Below are 17433 nucleotides of genomic sequence, written 5' to 3' on the forward strand. Positions count from 1 at the left end.
GTAGTCGCACAGTGTACAAGCTGAGGACTCTGGAGTGGAAGCCAGTCCTCTTGCAGAGCCTGGCAGCCTGGTGGAATTTCCCCTGGTAGGCATAGACGTCCGATAGGAAGAGCTCCTTGTCGCTCTCACCCCTCTTCTTTCTCTCCTAGAAATCCATCAGTACACACACAAACACACACACATATACAAACACACACACACAAACACTTTTGTATGCACGCACCACACGCACATGCAAAGAAAACACACACACACACACACACACACACACACACACACACACACACACACACACACATACACACACAGACACAAAGCCTGTTTTGTGGAATTCAATGATCCATTGTTTCCACATCTACCGTCAACATGCAAAAAAAATCTTATCACAAAGAATGTCCATGAAAACACATGAATGTATTTATATTCCCAAATATTTCCAGATCAGTTAAGTTCACATAAAATAACGCTTTCCTCCCTTTACTAGCCCTTTGTGTGTGACTGCGTGCTTGAGTCTCTGTGTGTGTGTGTGTGTGTGTGTGTGTGTGTGTGTGTGTGTGTGTGTGTGTGTGTGTGTGTGTGTGTGTGTGTGTGTGTGTGTGTGTGTACAGTCATATGTTGGGCCAGTAAGAAAATGCTTAAATGAGGGCAACCCATGCGATCCCAAGTTTCCCCTCCTCTGTCTCGCTTTGATGATGTCATGTGGAGTTCTCTGGTCAGCCAGTAAATCCACCCTGATTAAAGCTATGTGGTCTGTTCTGTTTTCTACCCTGACAAATTATTTGATCTTGGAATAATACCATTTGGACTAATCCATTATGCATTTTAGGGGAGTGTGTCTGTGCCATGTTGTACCTCAATGCTGTTGATGAGCTCCAGGCAGCGCAGGTCTCGTACTCGGATGAAGGCCTGAGAGAGAGAAACAAAAGGGAACTCCAGTCCTCGAGTATCCCCAACAGCACACATTTTTTTAGTAGTCCCGGACAAAAACACCTGATTCAACTTGTCAAGGGCTTGATGATGAGTTGACAAGTAGAATGAGGTGTGCTTGTCCGGGGCCACAACAAAAATGGGGAAGCCAGAGAATCCATTCACACCACATCCTTAAGCTATTCTATCACATTGGTCAAACAAGCATGAGAGAGGTACTTCATACAAATAGCATCAGGCTGCACCATCTAGTGATGAACACTAGCACTGCAGTGAAAAAGTGTGTGTGTGCTTCCGTGGGAGTATGTGCTTGTATGACCTTCTTAACAGTGAATGTCGAGCCCTTCCAGGGCATCCGTGGCCAGATCCCTACAGTCACTGTCAGTCACACCCAGACAGGAGATCTGATAGACCTGCTTGAACATCCTTCTCTCCAGACACTGGTACATAGGAGCCGACTGTGGAGAAGAGATGGGAAGGAAGGGGAAACCAGTCAATTCAACATACAATAAGAAAACGTAGAAACAGAACTAAATAGCGGATAATAAAGCTCAGTTCTTTAAGTAATATTCTTCCCACCCACCGGCACCTCCACGGTGGACATGGAGTAGACATGCAGGCAGAAGATCTTCGAGCCATTGTAGCCCACCACAAAGCCCTGCAGCTTCTATTGGTGCACTGGGAGGTTACTGGCCTTGACGTTGAGGTAGCAGTTGCCTGACAAACACAGCATGCCCTCACATTAAGTGTTCCATGCTACATTGTTAGCATTGGGCTCCTGGGGAGTAGGGAAGGATGCTCATAGAACGAGGGCAGTCAGGGGAAAAGTAGGTGAAGGAAAAAGGAGGAGCAGTGGGACAACCTTTGAACACTAATTTGAAAGTGAAGCCACCTCAACCTTGGCCTTAATAACGCTTGACACCTGCCCTCTGACCTGAAAGAGCAGCTCCTTGGTGTGGATGTCATAAATCAGGCAGGTGCTGTGTTCGTCCACCACTGCCAGCTTGCTGCGGGAAGTACTCATGTCCAGACAACGCACAGATGTAGACTGCTTCAGCAGATTGATGGCAAACGGGTTGTCCACAAAGATCTTCAGGATCTGAAGAGAAAATGAATACCATTGGTGAAAGTTGGATTGAATTGAGCCGCAGAAGATAGCATCTCAATAAGACTAACCTAGATAAATACAAGTAAGTTAGCTAAGACAGAAGTGTTTGTATCTGCTCCATTCTTTAGCCCCACCAGTAGACCCTTTCTGTCCGGTCGGCCACCAATGACTTTGATGTAGAGAACCAAAGACTCCATGAGCCACTATTCCTTGGTACTGGTGAAGGGCAGTCACTGCATGGTGAAGGACAGTCACTGCATGGTGAAGGGCAGACACTGCATGGTGAAGGGTAGACACTGCATGGTGAAGGGCAGACACTGCATGGTGAAGGGCAGACACTGCATGGTGAAGGTCAGACACTGCATGGTGAAGGACAGACACTGCATGGTGAAGGACAGACACTGCATGGTGAAGGGCAGACACTGCATGGTGAAGAACAGACACTGCATGGTGAAGGACAGACACTGCATGGTGAAGGTCAGACACTGCATGGTGAAGGACAGACACTGCATGGTGAAGGGCAGACACTGCATGGTGAAGGGCAGACACTGCATGGTGAAGGTCAGACACTGCATGGTGAAGGACAGACACTGCATGGTGAAGGACAGACACTGCATGGTGAAGGGCAGACACTGCATGGTGAAGGACAGACACTGCATGGTGAAGGACAGACACTGCATGGTGAAGGACAGTCACTGCATGGTGAAGGACAGACACTGCATGGTGAAGGACAGTCACTGCATGGTGAAGGGCAGACACTGCATGGTGAAGGACAGACACTGCATGGTGAAGAACAGTCACTGCATGGTGAAGGGCAGACACTGCATGGTGAAGGACAGACACTGCATGGTGAAGGACAGACACTGCATGGTGAAGGGCAGACACTGCATGGTGAAGGGCAGACACTGCATGGTGAAGGACAGACACTGCATGGTGAAGGACAGACACTGCATGGTGAAGGACAGACACTGCATGGTGAAGGACAGACACTGCATGGTGAAGGGCAGACACTGCATGGTGAAGGACAGACACTGCATGGTGAAGGACAGACACTGCATGGTGAAGGGCAGACACTGCATGGTGAAGGACAGACACTGCATGGTGAAGGACAGACACTGCATGGTGAAGGGCAGACACTGCATGGTGAAGGACAGTCACTGCATGGTGAAGGGCAGACACTGCATGGTGAAGGACAGACACTGCATGGTGAAGGACAGACACTGCATGGTGAAGGACAGACACTGCATGGTGAAGAACAGTCACTGCATGGTGAAGGGCAGACACTGCATGGTGAAGGACAGACACTGCATGGTGAAGGACAGACACTGCATGGTGAAGGGCAGACACTGCATGGTGAAGGACAGACACTGCATGGTGAAGGGCAGACACTGCATGGTGAAGGGCAGACACTGCATGGTGAAGGACAGACACTGCATGGTGAAGGACAGACACTGCATGGTGAAGGACAGTCACTGCATGGTGAAGGACAGACACTGCATGGTGAAGGACAGTCACTGCATGGTGAAGGACAGACACTGCATGGTGAAGGACAGACACTGCATGGTGAAGGACAGACACTGCATGGTGAAGGACAGTCACTGCATGGTGAAGGGCAGACACTGCATGGTGAAGGGTAGACACTGCATGGTGAAGGACAGACACTGCATGGTGAAGGGCAGACACTGCATGGTGAAGGACAGACACTGCATGGTGAAGGGCAGACACTGCATGGTGAAGGACAGACACTGCATGGTGAAGGGCAGACACTGCATGGTGAAGGGCAGACACTGCATGGTGAAGGGCAGACACTGCATGGTGAAGGACAGACACTGCATGGTGAAGGACAGACACTGCATGGTGAAGGACAGACACTGCATGGTGAAGGGCAGACACTGCATGGTGAAGGACAGACACTGCATGGTGAAGGACAGACACTGCATGGTGAAGGACAGACACTGCATGGTGAAGGACAGACACTGCATGGTGAAGGACAGACACTGCATGGTGAAGGACAGACACTGCATGGTGAAGGACAGACACTGCATGGTGAAGGGCAGACACTGCATGGTGAAGGGCAGACACTGCATGGTGAAGGACAGACACTGCATGGTGAAGGACAGACACCACATATAAAATCATTTAAAGCTGAACCAATTTTCAATATACTGTAAATCCACAAGAACTAGGAGGAATAGCTGATAAGCAACAGAGAGGCCAGGTTGAAGACATGAGACATGCAGCTCAAAAGGCTCCCCTATTGATCTTGTTTAGGGACAATACAATGATCCTACCTAGACTAGGATACAACAATGAATAATTGCATTATTGTTTTTAAGTGAGTACAAACTTCTACTCTAGGCTAAAATTCTGTGATTCGAGCGGCTGTTCCTTGCAAACCTAGAACCTAACACTTCAATACAGCTTCAATATTTGTCATTTCACTTTTCAAATGTATTACCTTTTATGTGTGGCATAAACACAAGCAGTCACAAGGTTTTAATCTGATTAGGCTACTTCAAAAGTCTCCTATAGGCTACCTGCACACATTCATCAAAAATATAATTCCAGCTTCCAAACTGTACCATTTGATGAATGGAAAGAGACATCTGTTACAAAACACCCAAAAGTTTAATGACATTTGAAAATTGTCAAGTCAAGCATTCAACACCGAGTACAAGGTAGAGAGGGATCTAATTTCTTTTTGTCGAGATTGACATAGTCTATTTGATAGTAGTGTTGAAAATGCAAACCATGATTTTGAAGCGCCAAAAGTTGGCATGCTTTGCTTGTTGGTTGTTTAATTTTATCTATTTAACCTTTATTTAACTAGGCAAGTCAGTTAAGCACAAACTCTTATTTACAATGACGGCCTCCCCCAGCCAAACCCTCCCCTAACCCGGACGACGCTGGGCCAATTGTGCGCTTTGTATTTGACACAGCCCATTCAGAGGTTAGACAGTCATACCAGAGAAACCATCAGCCTCAGTGGTGAAGCTGTAACAGGGCTTTTAGAGACAGATCTAAAGCATCTCTGTCACAGTTAACTCTAGACTGCTCCCCCTCCCTTCTCTGTCAAACCCCAGACACAAACCAGGGAGGAAACCACCAGATACATCCAGCCAGGCTCCACAATGCTGTGGTGGTAACCACTCACTCTTCCCTGTCTCACTTAGGCTGTCTAATGGCTGAGGAGGCGGGGGAGAGACTCAGAGACAGAACCCGTTAAGGAATACAGCTGAAGCCTGTATTCCTCTGGCCTTTCTCTGGGGTGTTTTAGAACAGCGATGCAGCACTAAACACTAATTCACTGGCTTTCCATCATCTTAATAGCATGATAATGTCTTTCGGGGGGGGGGGGGGGTCTTTCACAATCTGTCACCAATGCATTAGTATAATTTACATAAACTGAAGACGCTGCAGGTCAGTGTTATTGACTCAGGCCAAATAGTTTGTGTTGCACAGGAGGTTGGTAGCACCTTAATTGGGGAGGACGGGCTTATAGTAATGGCTGGAACAGATTAAATTAAATAGTATGGAACTCATCAAACACATGGTTTCCTCCCCTCCTGTGTTGCGTTGTTATGGCACTTTACGGAGTTGTTTGTCACCAAGTGTTTGAGAAAAGCCTGAAGCCAAAAGCAAATCCATAGAAAACAGTTATTAATCAAAGTATTTAGTCTAAAAACAGCTCTATATAACTGTACAAATACTATGACCATCTTCTACCATAGTGTAAATGTGTTTGGGGGTAGTAGGGGATAGGGTATGATTTTGGACTGGGTATAAGTTTCACCTGACCCAGGATGATGTGCTCTGAGCAGACCACGAGCAGGTTGCACTCAAACTTCCTGCAGATCTTCTCCTTGATGCGGTTGTACATGTCGGAGGAGTCGTCAGAAATCGTAGATGAGGATCTTCTCAGGCAGCTGGATGGCCCGGCGGTTCCTGTTGATAGCTATCTTCTTATCTCTCTGCACTTCATCCTCACTGGGCATGGAGAGCAGGTATAGTAAGCACAGGAAGTCCAGTCAAAAAAGAACCACTAGCCCTAGCTTCACTTAACTCCTACACCCTTAGTGTTTACAGATCTGAAGGGACTGGATAGATCTGAGCATATGGGCAGGACTCTACATAGCCTTCCAATGGACTTCTTCAGGGAGCTTCTGCCATCCATTTCCATCAGATCTGCTAACACTGACGATGTAAGGGAGCTAAGGGAAGTACAATGTACTGTTTAAGTCAATCCACCTTTCTGTTCAGTGATGAGGTGCTGGACAATGACGTCGGTCATGCCGTCTCTGTAGGCGTAACGGTCTTTGTACAGGCCATGCATCGTGCTGAAGTTGAGCTGAAAGAAGGCTATGGTCTGTCCTGGAAGCCCAACACCTACAGAAGACAAAGAGAGAACAATGTAGCACTGGTTCCCATTAACACTTCCATGAAAATACAGAGAGACAAAGTGTTCCTATTGTTAGATCCCCGTCTAAGACAATGTGGAGATGTCAGCAAGGTAGAACCTAATGCTCTCTCGTGTGAGTCACTAGTATTAATATAATATAAAATATTAAAGATATAAAATAAACCTACATTGATATTCCTTTCATGTACTCTATGGGTGATCACAGATACTTTTTCCACAAGTTAAAAATAACTGATCTGTGAATTTATCCCAACTTGATATGTCGCATCAACACTTGATCTGACAGCATGACATCTATAGCGTTTACGTCAGTCTCATCTTATCATTTCCATTCCGCGTTCTTCACAGCATGTCTCGACACCATGTCAGCGCTGTTTTAAATTACAGCGTTCCAATACAGTTCCCTTCAGACACACGCACATACACCACTCTCTCTCATACACTCTTACACAGTTACTCAAATGTACACACACACTAAAAGAGACCCACCACATAGACTCTACAGGTCCACACCCAGGAGCTCTGTTCCCCGATGGTGCCGAGCCGCACCCAGTCTTTGGTGTAGAGGGAGGCCTGCTTGTCCGAGCCGCCCATCACAATGTACTCCCCCTTGGAGAAGTAGCTGACGCAGCAAGTCATAGCGAGTTCTGTCCTTCCCAATCTGAGAGAGACAGAGGAACAGACATTGAAATAACAAGGAATTCTACTTCATATCTATTGACCTTTAACTGGGATATACTTGTCTAGGCCAATATTTTCCCCTGACTGGGAGCAAGTCTCAAATGAATGTCCTAAAAATCGTCTGTCCTCGGTTGCAACACTCACACAACAACTGTTCGTCGGGAGCTTCATAAAATTGGTTTCCATGGCCGAACAGCCTCACACAACCCTAAGATCACCATGCGCAATGCCAAGCGTCGGCTGGAGTAGTGTAAAGCTTGCCGCCATTGGACTCTGGCGCAGTGGAAACACGTTCTCTGGAGTGATGAATCACGCCCTCACCATCTGGCAGTCCGACGGACGAATCTGTGTTTGGCGGATGCCAGGAGAACGCTACTTGTCCCAATGCATAGTGCCAACTGTAAAGTTTGGTGGAGGAGGAATAATAGTCTGGGGCTGTTTTTCATGGTTCGGGCTAGGCCCCTTAGTTCCAATGAAGGGAAATCTTAACGCTACAACATACAATGACATTCTAGATGATTCTGTGCTTCCAACTTTGTGGCAACAGTTTGGGAAAGGCTCTTTACTGTTTCAGCATGACAATGCCCCCATGCACAAAGCGAGGTCCATACAGAAATTGTTTGTCGAGATCGGTGTGGAAGAACTTGACTGGCCTACACAGAGCCCTGATCTCAACCCCATCAAACACCCAGAAGAGTGGAGGCTGTTATAGCAGCAAAGGGGGGACCAACTCCATCTTAACGCCCATGATTTTGGAATGAGATGTTCGACGAGCAGGTGTCCACATACTTTTGGTCATGTAGTGTATTTTAAAAACAACTTGAGTACTTCTAATAATGTGATATTAATGAGATGGGCACATGTATTAATTACAGAAAATAAAATATATACAGTGCATTCGGAAAGTATTCAGACCCCTTCCCTTTTTCCGCATTTTGTTCCGTCACAGACTGATTCTAAAATGGATGAAATTATTATTATTACTCCTAGGAGTCTTAACATGTTCGATACCAATGTTCTTCATCTCAGAGAGCTAATGTTGTGACGAGCCTCCATGAAATGTGCAGCCACAGGGTGTCTCTGGTCAAGAGTCCCTATATAACTCCTGTGTTCTGTTATCCTTGTTTTCAGAGCTCATTTCGTTTTTTTTCCTACATAGCATAGACCACAAATACACTTGATTAGGCATACCACATTGTTTGTAGAACACCTAATGATGGCCTTAATCTTAATGGCCTTGCCCATGATAGGGTGATTGAACATTGTGCATTTCTTCGTAAAGTTACAGTGGGTACGTCGGCCACATTGACTAGGAAGGTGCTACGTGGTACTGGTGGAAGATTCACCCTCATGTGACTGATGTTGGGGGTGTGTCTGAAGACTACCCGCGGGGGATCTATAAATGTCTTCTCCAGTTGTGGATCAGTGCTCAAGATGTGCCAGTGTTTTTTTATGATGTGGTCGAACTATTTGCCAAGTGGCGAGTACTGAAGGTTGTATTGAACTCGCTGGTCAGGGGATGGGGTGGTTTAGGCGTGAGGCTGTCATCCTGGGTCATATCTTTGTATCAGGAATATGGCATCATTTGAAATGTGGTCTCACCCATTAAAACAACAGGGAAGTTTCTCTCATATTTTTGGTCCACAAAGTCTGAGCCAAGGCTTTCTCCAGACCACGACCTAGTAGACACATCAAAGCTTACAGTCCTTAGCAATCCCGTTAAGCGCCTGACCAAACAGATGGAAAAACACATACACACTCTCTTGTTTCTAAATGGGCTCTATTGTTCTGGCACTTGAAGTCCATTTGCGCAACGTCATATCAGTTCCCAACTGTGCATCTGTTTCTCCTCACTCTGAAAAATAACCGCCTGACAGTCCATTCTTTTGCCCTGAAATAAAACCATTTTGGACAACCTCCCTTTTTTTATTACAGATTATTCCCAGCATGGTAATCAAACCAGCATGTTCACTGAAACCGATGAACAGCCCAGTGACATGAGACTAAGGTTCCATGGCAGGGTAATGAAACAGTGCATATTTGTCTGTACTTACAGTATTACCCAGGGGGATATGGGGGAGGAGTAGTGAGGGGATCATTATTAAACGCTAAACAGGATCACCTCCAGTCCAGTGTTATGGTTTCAATAGTGCCTGACAGGCTGATTGCATACAGGCCTTAAAGGCATAATGAAGTGTTATCAATACATTATGGTGGCCTGTGGTTTATGTGTTATCGCTTGTTGCCACAGCAATGGGTAAGTGTGATAACACCCAGGCCATTGACCAATCACCGGTGCCCACCTGGGAGCAGAGCCTCAACCCCTGTGGTCGTAAACATAGGCCCTTTGGTCTCTACATAACGACCATGGGGTGTATTGCTGTGCTGATATACTTATTTGTCAATTATCAGAGTATTTTCTATGAAGCAATTTTTTTTTTTTTTCACCACTGCATTTTCTACTAGATATGCTATGTTAGACTACTTGTCTATCTATTAATTTGCTGTGGAAACAAACTCTAAATGTTTATCTCAAATGTAACCAATATCCAGATGGCCAGTAGAAGGCAGAAACATTTACTACATTTTAGAAAACTTTTTTGCTTGATGGCCACATCGGTATTTTGAAATTCAATGAAGGGCCACAGATTTTTGGGGGGTTGTTTTGTTTGTCAAAATCAATGTGGATCAGAAAAAGCACAGTTATTTGAAAATATATAGATCCATTATAATTTCCACATAATTTCTTTCAGCCGGTCATTGTGCTCATCTCTGAGAGAGACACATCACAATTAGTCTTTCCCTGAGTTTTGATGTTACCTCCCTTCCTTCATGCATGCAGTGGTCTTAATCAGAGAGCACTCCCTGCAGCAGAGGCTCCCCTCCTCTCCCTGCCTGCCTCTCTTTCTCCAGCTGCCTAGTCCAGCCCCAGGCGCTCTACCCTGCTGCTGCAGCTCTGCCTGTTCTGGCTGTAGGGGGCGTCGGTGAGCAGGCACAGGGGCTCTGGCATGCTGCTGTCCACATCCACTGCCTCATCCTCTTCCTCACAGAACGGCATCCACTTCCACCAGTCCCTGTCAGAGCTCGCCTGGTCAAACATTGAACATCTACAGGAAATACATTGGACTTTTGATGTCCCCCAAAAAAACTCTCAACCGCACTCACAATTATGCCTATTTAGTCAGATTTCCTCTCCGTTTGCGCAGTTGATGTTCAACAGGTTGTTGTCGTGGAGGACTGTTTACAGGATCTGTTCGCTTGTGCGCAGACTCCGTCCTCTGTTTCCTGTCTCTTGTGCTGCGTTCTGCGCATGTGTGAGTCAAGCGGAATCGCTCACAAGCTCGTTCACACACTTCACAGCCCAGCGGCAAATACAATTTATCCAAAGACGTTGATGTTATGTCTCCGACAATTTTATTCAATTCCGATCTTCAAGTAATATGCTAACAGAGATGAACTATTCATCCAGAACAGCACGTGATCACGAGGTACGCAAACAAGCACAGTTGAATCGAGAAGGTAAACCAATCTGCAATTGTTTAGCTACTTAGCTAGCTAACTAGGAGCTAGCTAGCTAATAGTCACCTATTTGCCCAAACCATACTCTTCCATATAAATAAGATTTTGTTGTGAACATTTTTTGAAATATGATATGATAGACAGGTTGAGTTGACTATTCTGATCCATCTTGTTGTTTGTGGCAGCAAGGTATAGAGCTCCTGATGTCTTAAGAAGATGTTAGCAGATAAGAGGACCGGAGCAGGATCTCAGCCTCATGAAACCCAGCTTGTGACACCTGTCTGAGACAGACATCCTCTACGCTCCAGAGTGTGGACAATATGCTATCACTGGATAATCATATGTATCAGGCTAAAACTGAGCCTACTGTTGATACAACCTGTGCTTCCCCTGCTGACAACAACACAGTCACAACCAGGCTCAAAAACAATAACCTCAACACAGAGAACCCCATCACTGACACACATTTGAATCCTAATTCTGACACAGACACTATGGCTGTTCCAGGTTCATATATGATAGTTAACAAAGAGGCTGATCCCAATGCTGTAAAGAGACAGCAGACCAGACAGGATGAGGAGTCGTGCCAGCCTTCTAGTATGCCGCTAGGCTGGGTGAGAGTGGTGAGGCAGAGGAAAAGTGGGAAGACTGCAGGCAAAATGGACATCTACATAACAAGGTGATTCTGATTTTTGCTTCTTCACTAGTTACTCTCATTCTCTCATTGCATGTAAACATCCCTGAAGTGTGTGTATCTTACTGTCAGGGCTAGGGGCTAAGTGCATTGCAGATATCCTATGAGCAATGATTCTACATTAAGTAACTGATATGTCTGCCTCTGTAGTCCCCAGGGACAGAGGTTCCGGTCCAGGGCATCTCTTCAAGCCTTCCTTCTCAAAGATGCAGGAGGGGATCTACAGATAGATGACTTTGACTTCACCAAAGCCAAGAGTGGCAGTGTAGCTGTGACTCCACTGCCAAGCCAGGAGAGACAGAGGAAAGTTCATCAGGAACACACATGTCATGCCTCAGAGGCCAATATCAAAGAAGACAGGCAGAACACAGAGGAGAATATGGAAGAGGGTAGCCTCTTCCGCAAAATAGCCTCTTCCGCAAAATCCTGCAAGCAGAGGACCAGACCCAGAGACAAGAGAACGATATCAACTCTTCAGAGGCCTGACATGCCTCCCTTGGCAAGGGGGAATCACAGACCGGCAGCTGGGAGAGGCACAGAAACGGGCCACCCATCAGACACAAATGAAGACATCAAAGAGACAAACATGCAAGCCTCTGTGAGAAGGGGTGAGGATGATGAGACTGAGAGGCGTCTGAAGGTCGTGGCGGTCGTTGATGATGTCATACTGGAGAAGAGCCTCCAGAGGAGGCCGGGTCTGCTGAGAGAAAAGCTGCTCAGGCTGGCCCCGCCCACTGATCTACAAGATGCTCACATTGGTCGAGGAGAACAGCTTCCTGTGTCACTGTTAATTGTCCCAGTCCTTAGGGTGCAGTCTGCTTCTGAGAGCGAGGGGAAGTCTGAGGGTGTGGGAGTGGGGAAGACTGAGGGAGTGGAGAATATAGAGGCCGAGGTGCATGACGAAGAGCTGCCATCTCCCCAGACCACTGAAGGGTGCTGTACACCACTGAAAGATTCCAAGAGCAGTATGTATCAATTTTCTCTACTGTGCATTGTGCTAACTGAGTTATGATGCATAATGTGCATTGACTGTGATGCCTAGATAGAGAAAAACGTAATCATCTTCTTGGACCTCCATGGTTACTGTGTACTGACCCAAGAGAATAACATGTTTAATGTGTGTAGTGGTGCCTGTTGTTCCTGTTCTGCCCAGAACTGTTAGGAGAGAAACGGAAGACCAGTCCTTATTTCAGCCGGAAGTCATTGAGAGATGGTAATCATTTCATAAATGGTAGAACTTAACAGAACTTGCCATTCTTGGAGAAAAATGTAAGTCAAATAAAAAAATGGTTGATTTACGTCCAAAACCCCTTATGTCCACACACAGGTCTGAGCCAGCCTAGGAGGAAAGCCTTCAGGAAGTGGACCCCTCCTCGCTCCCCCTTCCACCTGGTGCAGGAGACCCTTTTCCACGACCCCTGGAAACTCCTGGTAGCCACCGTGTTTCTCAACAAGACCAGCGGTGAGACACACAAACACACACACATCTACAATAAAAGCATTGGAATGATCTCACACAGTCTCTGTTCGGTCTTATTTTTCAGGTAAAATGGCCATCCCGGTGTTGTGGCAGTTCTTTAAGCTTTACCCATCAGCGGAGGTGACCAGGGGGGCAGAGTGGAAGCCCCTGTCTGTGCTGCTGAGGTCTTTGGGCCTGTATGAACTGCGAGCCAAAATCATCATCAGGTTCTCTGGTGAGTCACTGTTCCCATCTCCACCTGTAGATCCAAGAGATGATCCAGTGATTTCCCTCCTAGAAAGTGAGATTTTAGTTTTAGTTGAATCGAGGTTGACGACTGGGTTATCCTATCCTCCAAGTGTTAGAGGTGTGTTTGTTTTTGCCAGCACCTGAGAAATAATGGGTATGTTATGCAGATGTTATGTTATGCATCTCTTATGCAGATGAATACCTGACCAAGCAGTGGCGCTACCCTATAGAGCTGCATGGGATTGGGAAGTACGGCAATGACTCCTACAGGATCTTCTGTGTAGAGGAGTGGAGACAGGTGAGTGAGTCACAGACCCCATAGTAGGTTGTTACATACAGTTTATAGTGTATTTTCCCTTTAGCAAAAATGACAACTATTGTTACACCAACATTTAAATAATAGATCCAGATATAGTCAACTAGAGATATTGCTCTTGTGTGTGTGTATTTACATAGGTTGAACCCCAGGACCACATGCTGAACAAGTACCATGCTTGGCTGTGGGAGAACCACGAGAGGTTGGGAATCTGAACCATGAGGAACTGCAATGTCACAACATGTTTTATCAGTGGAAGAATGTTCTAGTTCTTAAATCATTAGGCTTATAACCTGACATATCGGTATCTCTCTTGGACAACAATTGTTAGTGTACATGATTGTATTAAAGAAATTGTTTCATGTTTTAAAAGCCTAATGACTCATTTACATTGAATTTAACTTTGATGTTGTGCCTCTGGAAAAGCAACAGATAAACCGTGTCTAGTGGAGATTGGTGTTCCTTCCTTGCGTGTATTGAATCGTCTCCATCTGTCTAGCTGTGTAGCTCTGACAATAGCTCACCCAGCCCTATTTCACATGCTAATACATTTCTTTAGCAGAGCACCAGTGCATTTAGCTACGTTAGGCTCCAGCTTTATTCTCTGTCTGCACAAGAGCAACCTGATCCCCAGGGCAACAGTTGCCACCGCAACACACCCAAGTGAGTGCATTTGTTTGTACTATTTCTACTTGAATCCAAGTCTTCATAGTCATTAAAGTAAATATTTGAAAAGGAAGTAGTTCGCATGTAATTAATTCAACTTTACTGTTATGAAAAATAACTACTGTTTTGACAGTGACAGTAGTAAGAAGAGAGCTTAGTGTAAAAGTTAAGACAGACCCTTTAGAAGTTTTTCAATGCACAAGGACCGGACTCCACTGCTGGGGAAACACAAGACACAGCCCTGTCTACGGAATGAAACTTCGTAAGAAAACTTTGAAAACAGCTTTGATGTTTTAAATAGTTTTAAATGAATGGTTTTCTATCAGTTTGAACTGCATGTTTGATTATTTCAACCGTTCAGTGTTTATACTGTGCATTCTTCTTTTCATTACCACAGCTGCTGTTCGCTTGAATTCCACAACTCTGTCTATTCCTCGATCCACACCTGTCCGCCAAAGTCGCTACCTTATGGTCACTCCCCTGACATTGCCCATCATCTCACCTGCCTCGGCAGCACTGCCAGTCAGCCAGGTGTACATTGACTCTAAGATAAAGCAAATTCAAGTGTTATAAATATTTTTGCCTGCCTTTGTGTGAACTTCCTATCTGGTCGGCAGTCTGTCCCCAGACTGGACCCCCTCCATCCTCCTCTGGCCCATAGACGGACTGTCAGCCTGGAGACCCCTGCTGTGCATCACCACAACCACCAGAGGGCACTGGTTATGCAGAGAAAGGAGCATTATAGGTGACTCCAGTAGTAAAACATAAACCCTGCAGCCAGTCTGTTTCTGCGTTTTGTGACACTTTGGAGAAAACTACATAATATCCGATAATATGAAATGTCACATTTTTGCCAATGAATCTTTTTTTCTCTGGGGCTTTGGTAGGTATCACCAGGTGTGGCGGAAGCCATTCTACGGATCCTGCACTGAAAGAGAGGAGTACAGGTAAAAGCATCCTCGTCTGAATTATCCATTTCCCTCCCATATCTAGGTGGGATTCTGGCTTCTGTCATATTGTTTATAAATCTCTCGATTTTCCAGATCGGAGGTACGTCAGCATCTGAAGAGGCAGATGGAGGAGAAGAGGGCGGGGCTGATGCTGAAGTTGACCAGTAAGGCAGAGGAGGCTGAGTTTTTACAGGAAGCGGATCGCTTGGCTCTGTCCAGTGAGAAACAGCAGAGGATCCAGCACAGCAGAGCGATGAGCCACTACAGAGATGAGAACAAGAAGGTAATACACCAGGGATCATCAACTAGCGGATGGTCGGGGGGCCGGAACAGGCAGGGTCGGCAGGTAGCCTAGCAGTTAAGAGTATTGGGCCAGTAATTCAAAGGTTACTGGTTTGAATCCCAGAGCCGACTAGGTGAAAAATCTGTAAAATGTGACCTTGAGCAAGGCACTTAACCCTAATTGCTCATGTAAGTCGCTCTGGGATTCAAACCAGTAACCTTTGAGTGTCAACTAAAATGTCAAATATAAACATAATTACAAATAAGTTGTAGACTGCATATTGACCGCAAGAAGCCCAAACAGATGTTTGACTAAAACAATTATTTCAAACCTTGCTTATATTTGTATACGATCCACATGTCTCTTATGTGTGGGAATACTTGAACAGATTTCTTATATTAAAATCAGTTGGAGCTGATTTCCTGGTGTTTCTACAGTCTATGTCCAACAATAAAACGTTTTGAAAAAGTTTATCAATATACTTTGGGGGCCAAATAAAACAACCCGAGGGCCGCCAGTTGGGGAACCCTGTAACACACTACGTACTAATGGCTGGAGCGGAATGGTATCCAACACATGGTTTCCATGGTATTTAATTTGCTTTGTTCCGGTCTTTATTACGTGCTGTCCTCCCCTCAGCAGCCTCCACTGACTTCGTCCTAATGTGATATTTATTTGACTCATACTCTTCTCTTTTGTGTGTCTGGTGTAGCTGATGGAGCAGAGCTGGAGGGACAGGGCACTGATTCGCTCTCAGGAGGCCCTGATGGAGAGAGACCTGCTACGCCACAACCCCATTAATTGGAGCGGCACACTGAAATAGAAGCACACACCTCTGCTTACAAATGTTCACACATTTTCTATTTTTCCATAGCTAGCTTTATAGGGGACTTCACTATTTTTAGGGTTATTTAATTAGGCAAGTCAGTTACGAACCAATTCTTATTTACAATAGACGGCCTACCCCAGCCAAAGCCTAACGACGCTGGGCCAATTGTGCGCCACCCTATGGGACTCCCAATCACGGCCGGTTGTGATACAGGCTGGAATCGAACCAGGGTCTGTAGTGATGCCTCTAGCACTAAGATGCAGTGCCTTAGATAGTAGCTCCTGAGTGGCGCAGCGGTCTGTTTCCTTGAATGGCTTTCATCTATCGTCTACATGCAACAGCAGTGTTTTAGTAAGGTCTTCAGCAATGAGCAGCAGCAGTTCAAATTAAATTGCTTTTAGTTCATTTCAACATGTCAAATAAAAATGGTGAAAGGATATTGTAAACAAAATAGCACTCTGGATTTTTTTTTTATATATATATATAATGGTGATAATGCAAGTAAGTGCAGCTGGGAATCTTAGGCCTAACAAACACACACATACTGGTTCTGGAACCTAAGGACATGATTAACAAAACGACAAAATATCATTTGAATAAATGTTTTAATTCTAAGCGCACTAGCTTTAGTAGCTACCCAGGATGAGGGTGGAACAACGTGTTGGGATTATTGAGTGGATGCAAATGTTGACACAGTTCTGATAAAATACAGTATAGAGTCGTGGCCAAAGGTTTTGAGAATGGAACAAATATTAATTTCCAAAGTTTGCTGCTTCAGTGTCTAGATATTTTTGTCAGATGTTACTATGGAATACTGAAGTACAATTACAAGCATTTAATAAGTGTCAAAGGCTTTTATTAACAATGACATGAAGTTGATGCAAAGAGTCAATATTTAAAGTGTTGACCTTTTTTTCCAAGACCTCTGCAATCCACCCTGGCATGCTGTCAATTAATTTATGGGCCACATCCTGACTGATGGCAGCACATTCTTGCATAATCAATGCTTGGAGTTTGTCAGAATTTGTGGGGTTTTGTTTGTCCACCCACCTCTTGAGGATTGACCACAAGTTCTCACTGGGATTAAGGTCTGGGGAGTTTCCTGGCCATGGACCCAAAATATCGATGTTTTGTTCCCCGAGCCACTTAGTTATCACTTTTGCCTTATGGCAAGGTGCTCCATCATGCTGGAAAAGGCATTGTTCATCTCCAAACTGTTCCTGGATGGTTGGGAGAAGTTGCTCTCGGAGGATGTGTTGGTACCATTCTTTATCCATGGCTGTGTTCTTAGGCAAAATTGTGAGTGAGCCCACTCCCTTGGCTGAGAAGCAA

General features: G+C 45.4%; 3 protein-coding genes and 1 long non-coding RNA gene across 7 annotated transcripts; 2 read left to right on the forward strand and 2 right to left on the reverse strand.

The window, feature by feature from the left end:
* Positions 1-778: 778 nt before the first annotated feature.
* Positions 779-4174, reverse strand: LOC115166400 (uncharacterized). The gene is made up of 4 exons (XM_029720305.1): positions 2170-4174; positions 1511-2026; positions 1247-1385; positions 779-906 (listed from the first exon to the last, which is right to left on the reverse strand). The coding sequence occupies exons 1-2, from the start codon at positions 4172-4174 to the stop codon at positions 1890-1892; spliced, it is 2142 nt and encodes a 713-aa protein (XP_029576165.1). The 3' UTR covers positions 779-906; positions 1247-1385; positions 1511-1889.
* Positions 4175-4644: 470 nt separating this feature from the next.
* LOC115166347 (uncharacterized) lies at positions 4645-10395 on the reverse strand. Its single transcript, XR_003870309.1, has 4 exons — positions 10302-10395; positions 6945-7116; positions 6284-6421; positions 4645-6022 (listed from the first exon to the last, which is right to left on the reverse strand). It is a non-coding gene; the product is annotated as an uncharacterized LOC115166347 (long non-coding RNA).
* A 53-nt stretch (positions 10396-10448) lies between these two features.
* Positions 10449-13740, forward strand: LOC115166343 (methyl-CpG-binding domain protein 4). 3 transcript variants are annotated; one of them, XM_029720253.1, is made up of 8 exons: positions 10449-10655; positions 10841-11334; positions 11500-12314; positions 12503-12562; positions 12677-12811; positions 12894-13043; positions 13252-13355; positions 13514-13740. In XM_029720253.1, exons 2-8 carry the CDS (start codon positions 10976-10978, stop codon positions 13586-13588), a joined length of 1698 nt encoding a protein of 565 aa, XP_029576113.1. In that variant the 5' UTR covers positions 10449-10655; positions 10841-10975; the 3' UTR covers positions 13589-13740. The 3 variants fall into 3 exon arrangements, with proteins under 3 accessions (XP_029576113.1, XP_029576114.1, XP_029576115.1); XM_029720254.1 differs by having other exon boundaries at positions 10465-10655; positions 10845-11334; XM_029720255.1 differs by having other exon boundaries at positions 10465-10624.
* An 83-nt stretch (positions 13741-13823) lies between these two features.
* Positions 13824-16552, forward strand: LOC115166346 (uncharacterized). 2 transcript variants are annotated; one of them, XM_029720261.1, is made up of 7 exons: positions 13824-14036; positions 14173-14301; positions 14437-14570; positions 14657-14784; positions 14927-14986; positions 15083-15272; positions 15985-16552. In XM_029720261.1, the coding sequence occupies exons 1-7, from the start codon at positions 13913-13915 to the stop codon at positions 16093-16095; spliced, it is 876 nt and encodes a 291-aa protein (XP_029576121.1). In that variant the 5' UTR covers positions 13824-13912; the 3' UTR covers positions 16096-16552. The 2 variants fall into 2 exon arrangements, with proteins under 2 accessions (XP_029576121.1, XP_029576122.1); XM_029720262.1 differs by having other exon boundaries at positions 14243-14301.
* The last annotated feature ends 881 nt before the right edge of the window (positions 16553-17433 follow it).

Source organism: Salmo trutta, chromosome 28 (genome assembly GCF_901001165.1).
Source record: "Salmo trutta chromosome 28, fSalTru1.1, whole genome shotgun sequence".
NCBI classification, from domain to species: domain Eukaryota; kingdom Metazoa; phylum Chordata; class Actinopteri; order Salmoniformes; family Salmonidae; genus Salmo; species Salmo trutta.

What these genes read in the sequence shown, in the direction of transcription:
- LOC115166400 (XM_029720305.1), bottom strand. Translation starts at nt 4,174, where the DNA reads ATGATTTTATATGTGGTGTCTGTCCTTCACCATGCAGTGTCTGTCCTT. An exon ending in CGGACAGAAAGGGTCTACTG is followed by an intron (nt 2,027 to 2,169) that starts GTGGGGCTAAAG and finishes TTTTCTCTTCAG; the next exon opens with ATCCTGAAGATCTTTGTGGA.
- LOC115166343 (XM_029720253.1), top strand. Translation starts at nt 10,976, where the DNA reads ATGCTATCACTGGATAATCATATGTATCAGGCTAAAACTGAGCCTACT. An exon ending in ATGGACATCTACATAACAAG is followed by an intron (nt 11,335 to 11,499) that starts GTGATTCTGATT and finishes CTGCCTCTGTAG; the next exon opens with TCCCCAGGGACAGAGGTTCC. An exon ending in AATCATCATCAGGTTCTCTG is followed by an intron (nt 13,044 to 13,251) that starts GTGAGTCACTGT and finishes TCTCTTATGCAG; the next exon opens with ATGAATACCTGACCAAGCAG.
- LOC115166346 (XM_029720261.1), top strand. Translation starts at nt 13,913, where the DNA reads ATGCTAATACATTTCTTTAGCAGAGCACCAGTGCATTTAGCTACGTTA. An exon ending in TGCCACCGCAACACACCCAA is followed by an intron (nt 14,037 to 14,172) that starts GTGAGTGCATTT and finishes CTGTTTTGACAG; the next exon opens with TGACAGTAGTAAGAAGAGAG. An exon ending in ACTGAAAGAGAGGAGTACAG is followed by an intron (nt 14,987 to 15,082) that starts GTAAAAGCATCC and finishes TCGATTTTCCAG; the next exon opens with ATCGGAGGTACGTCAGCATC.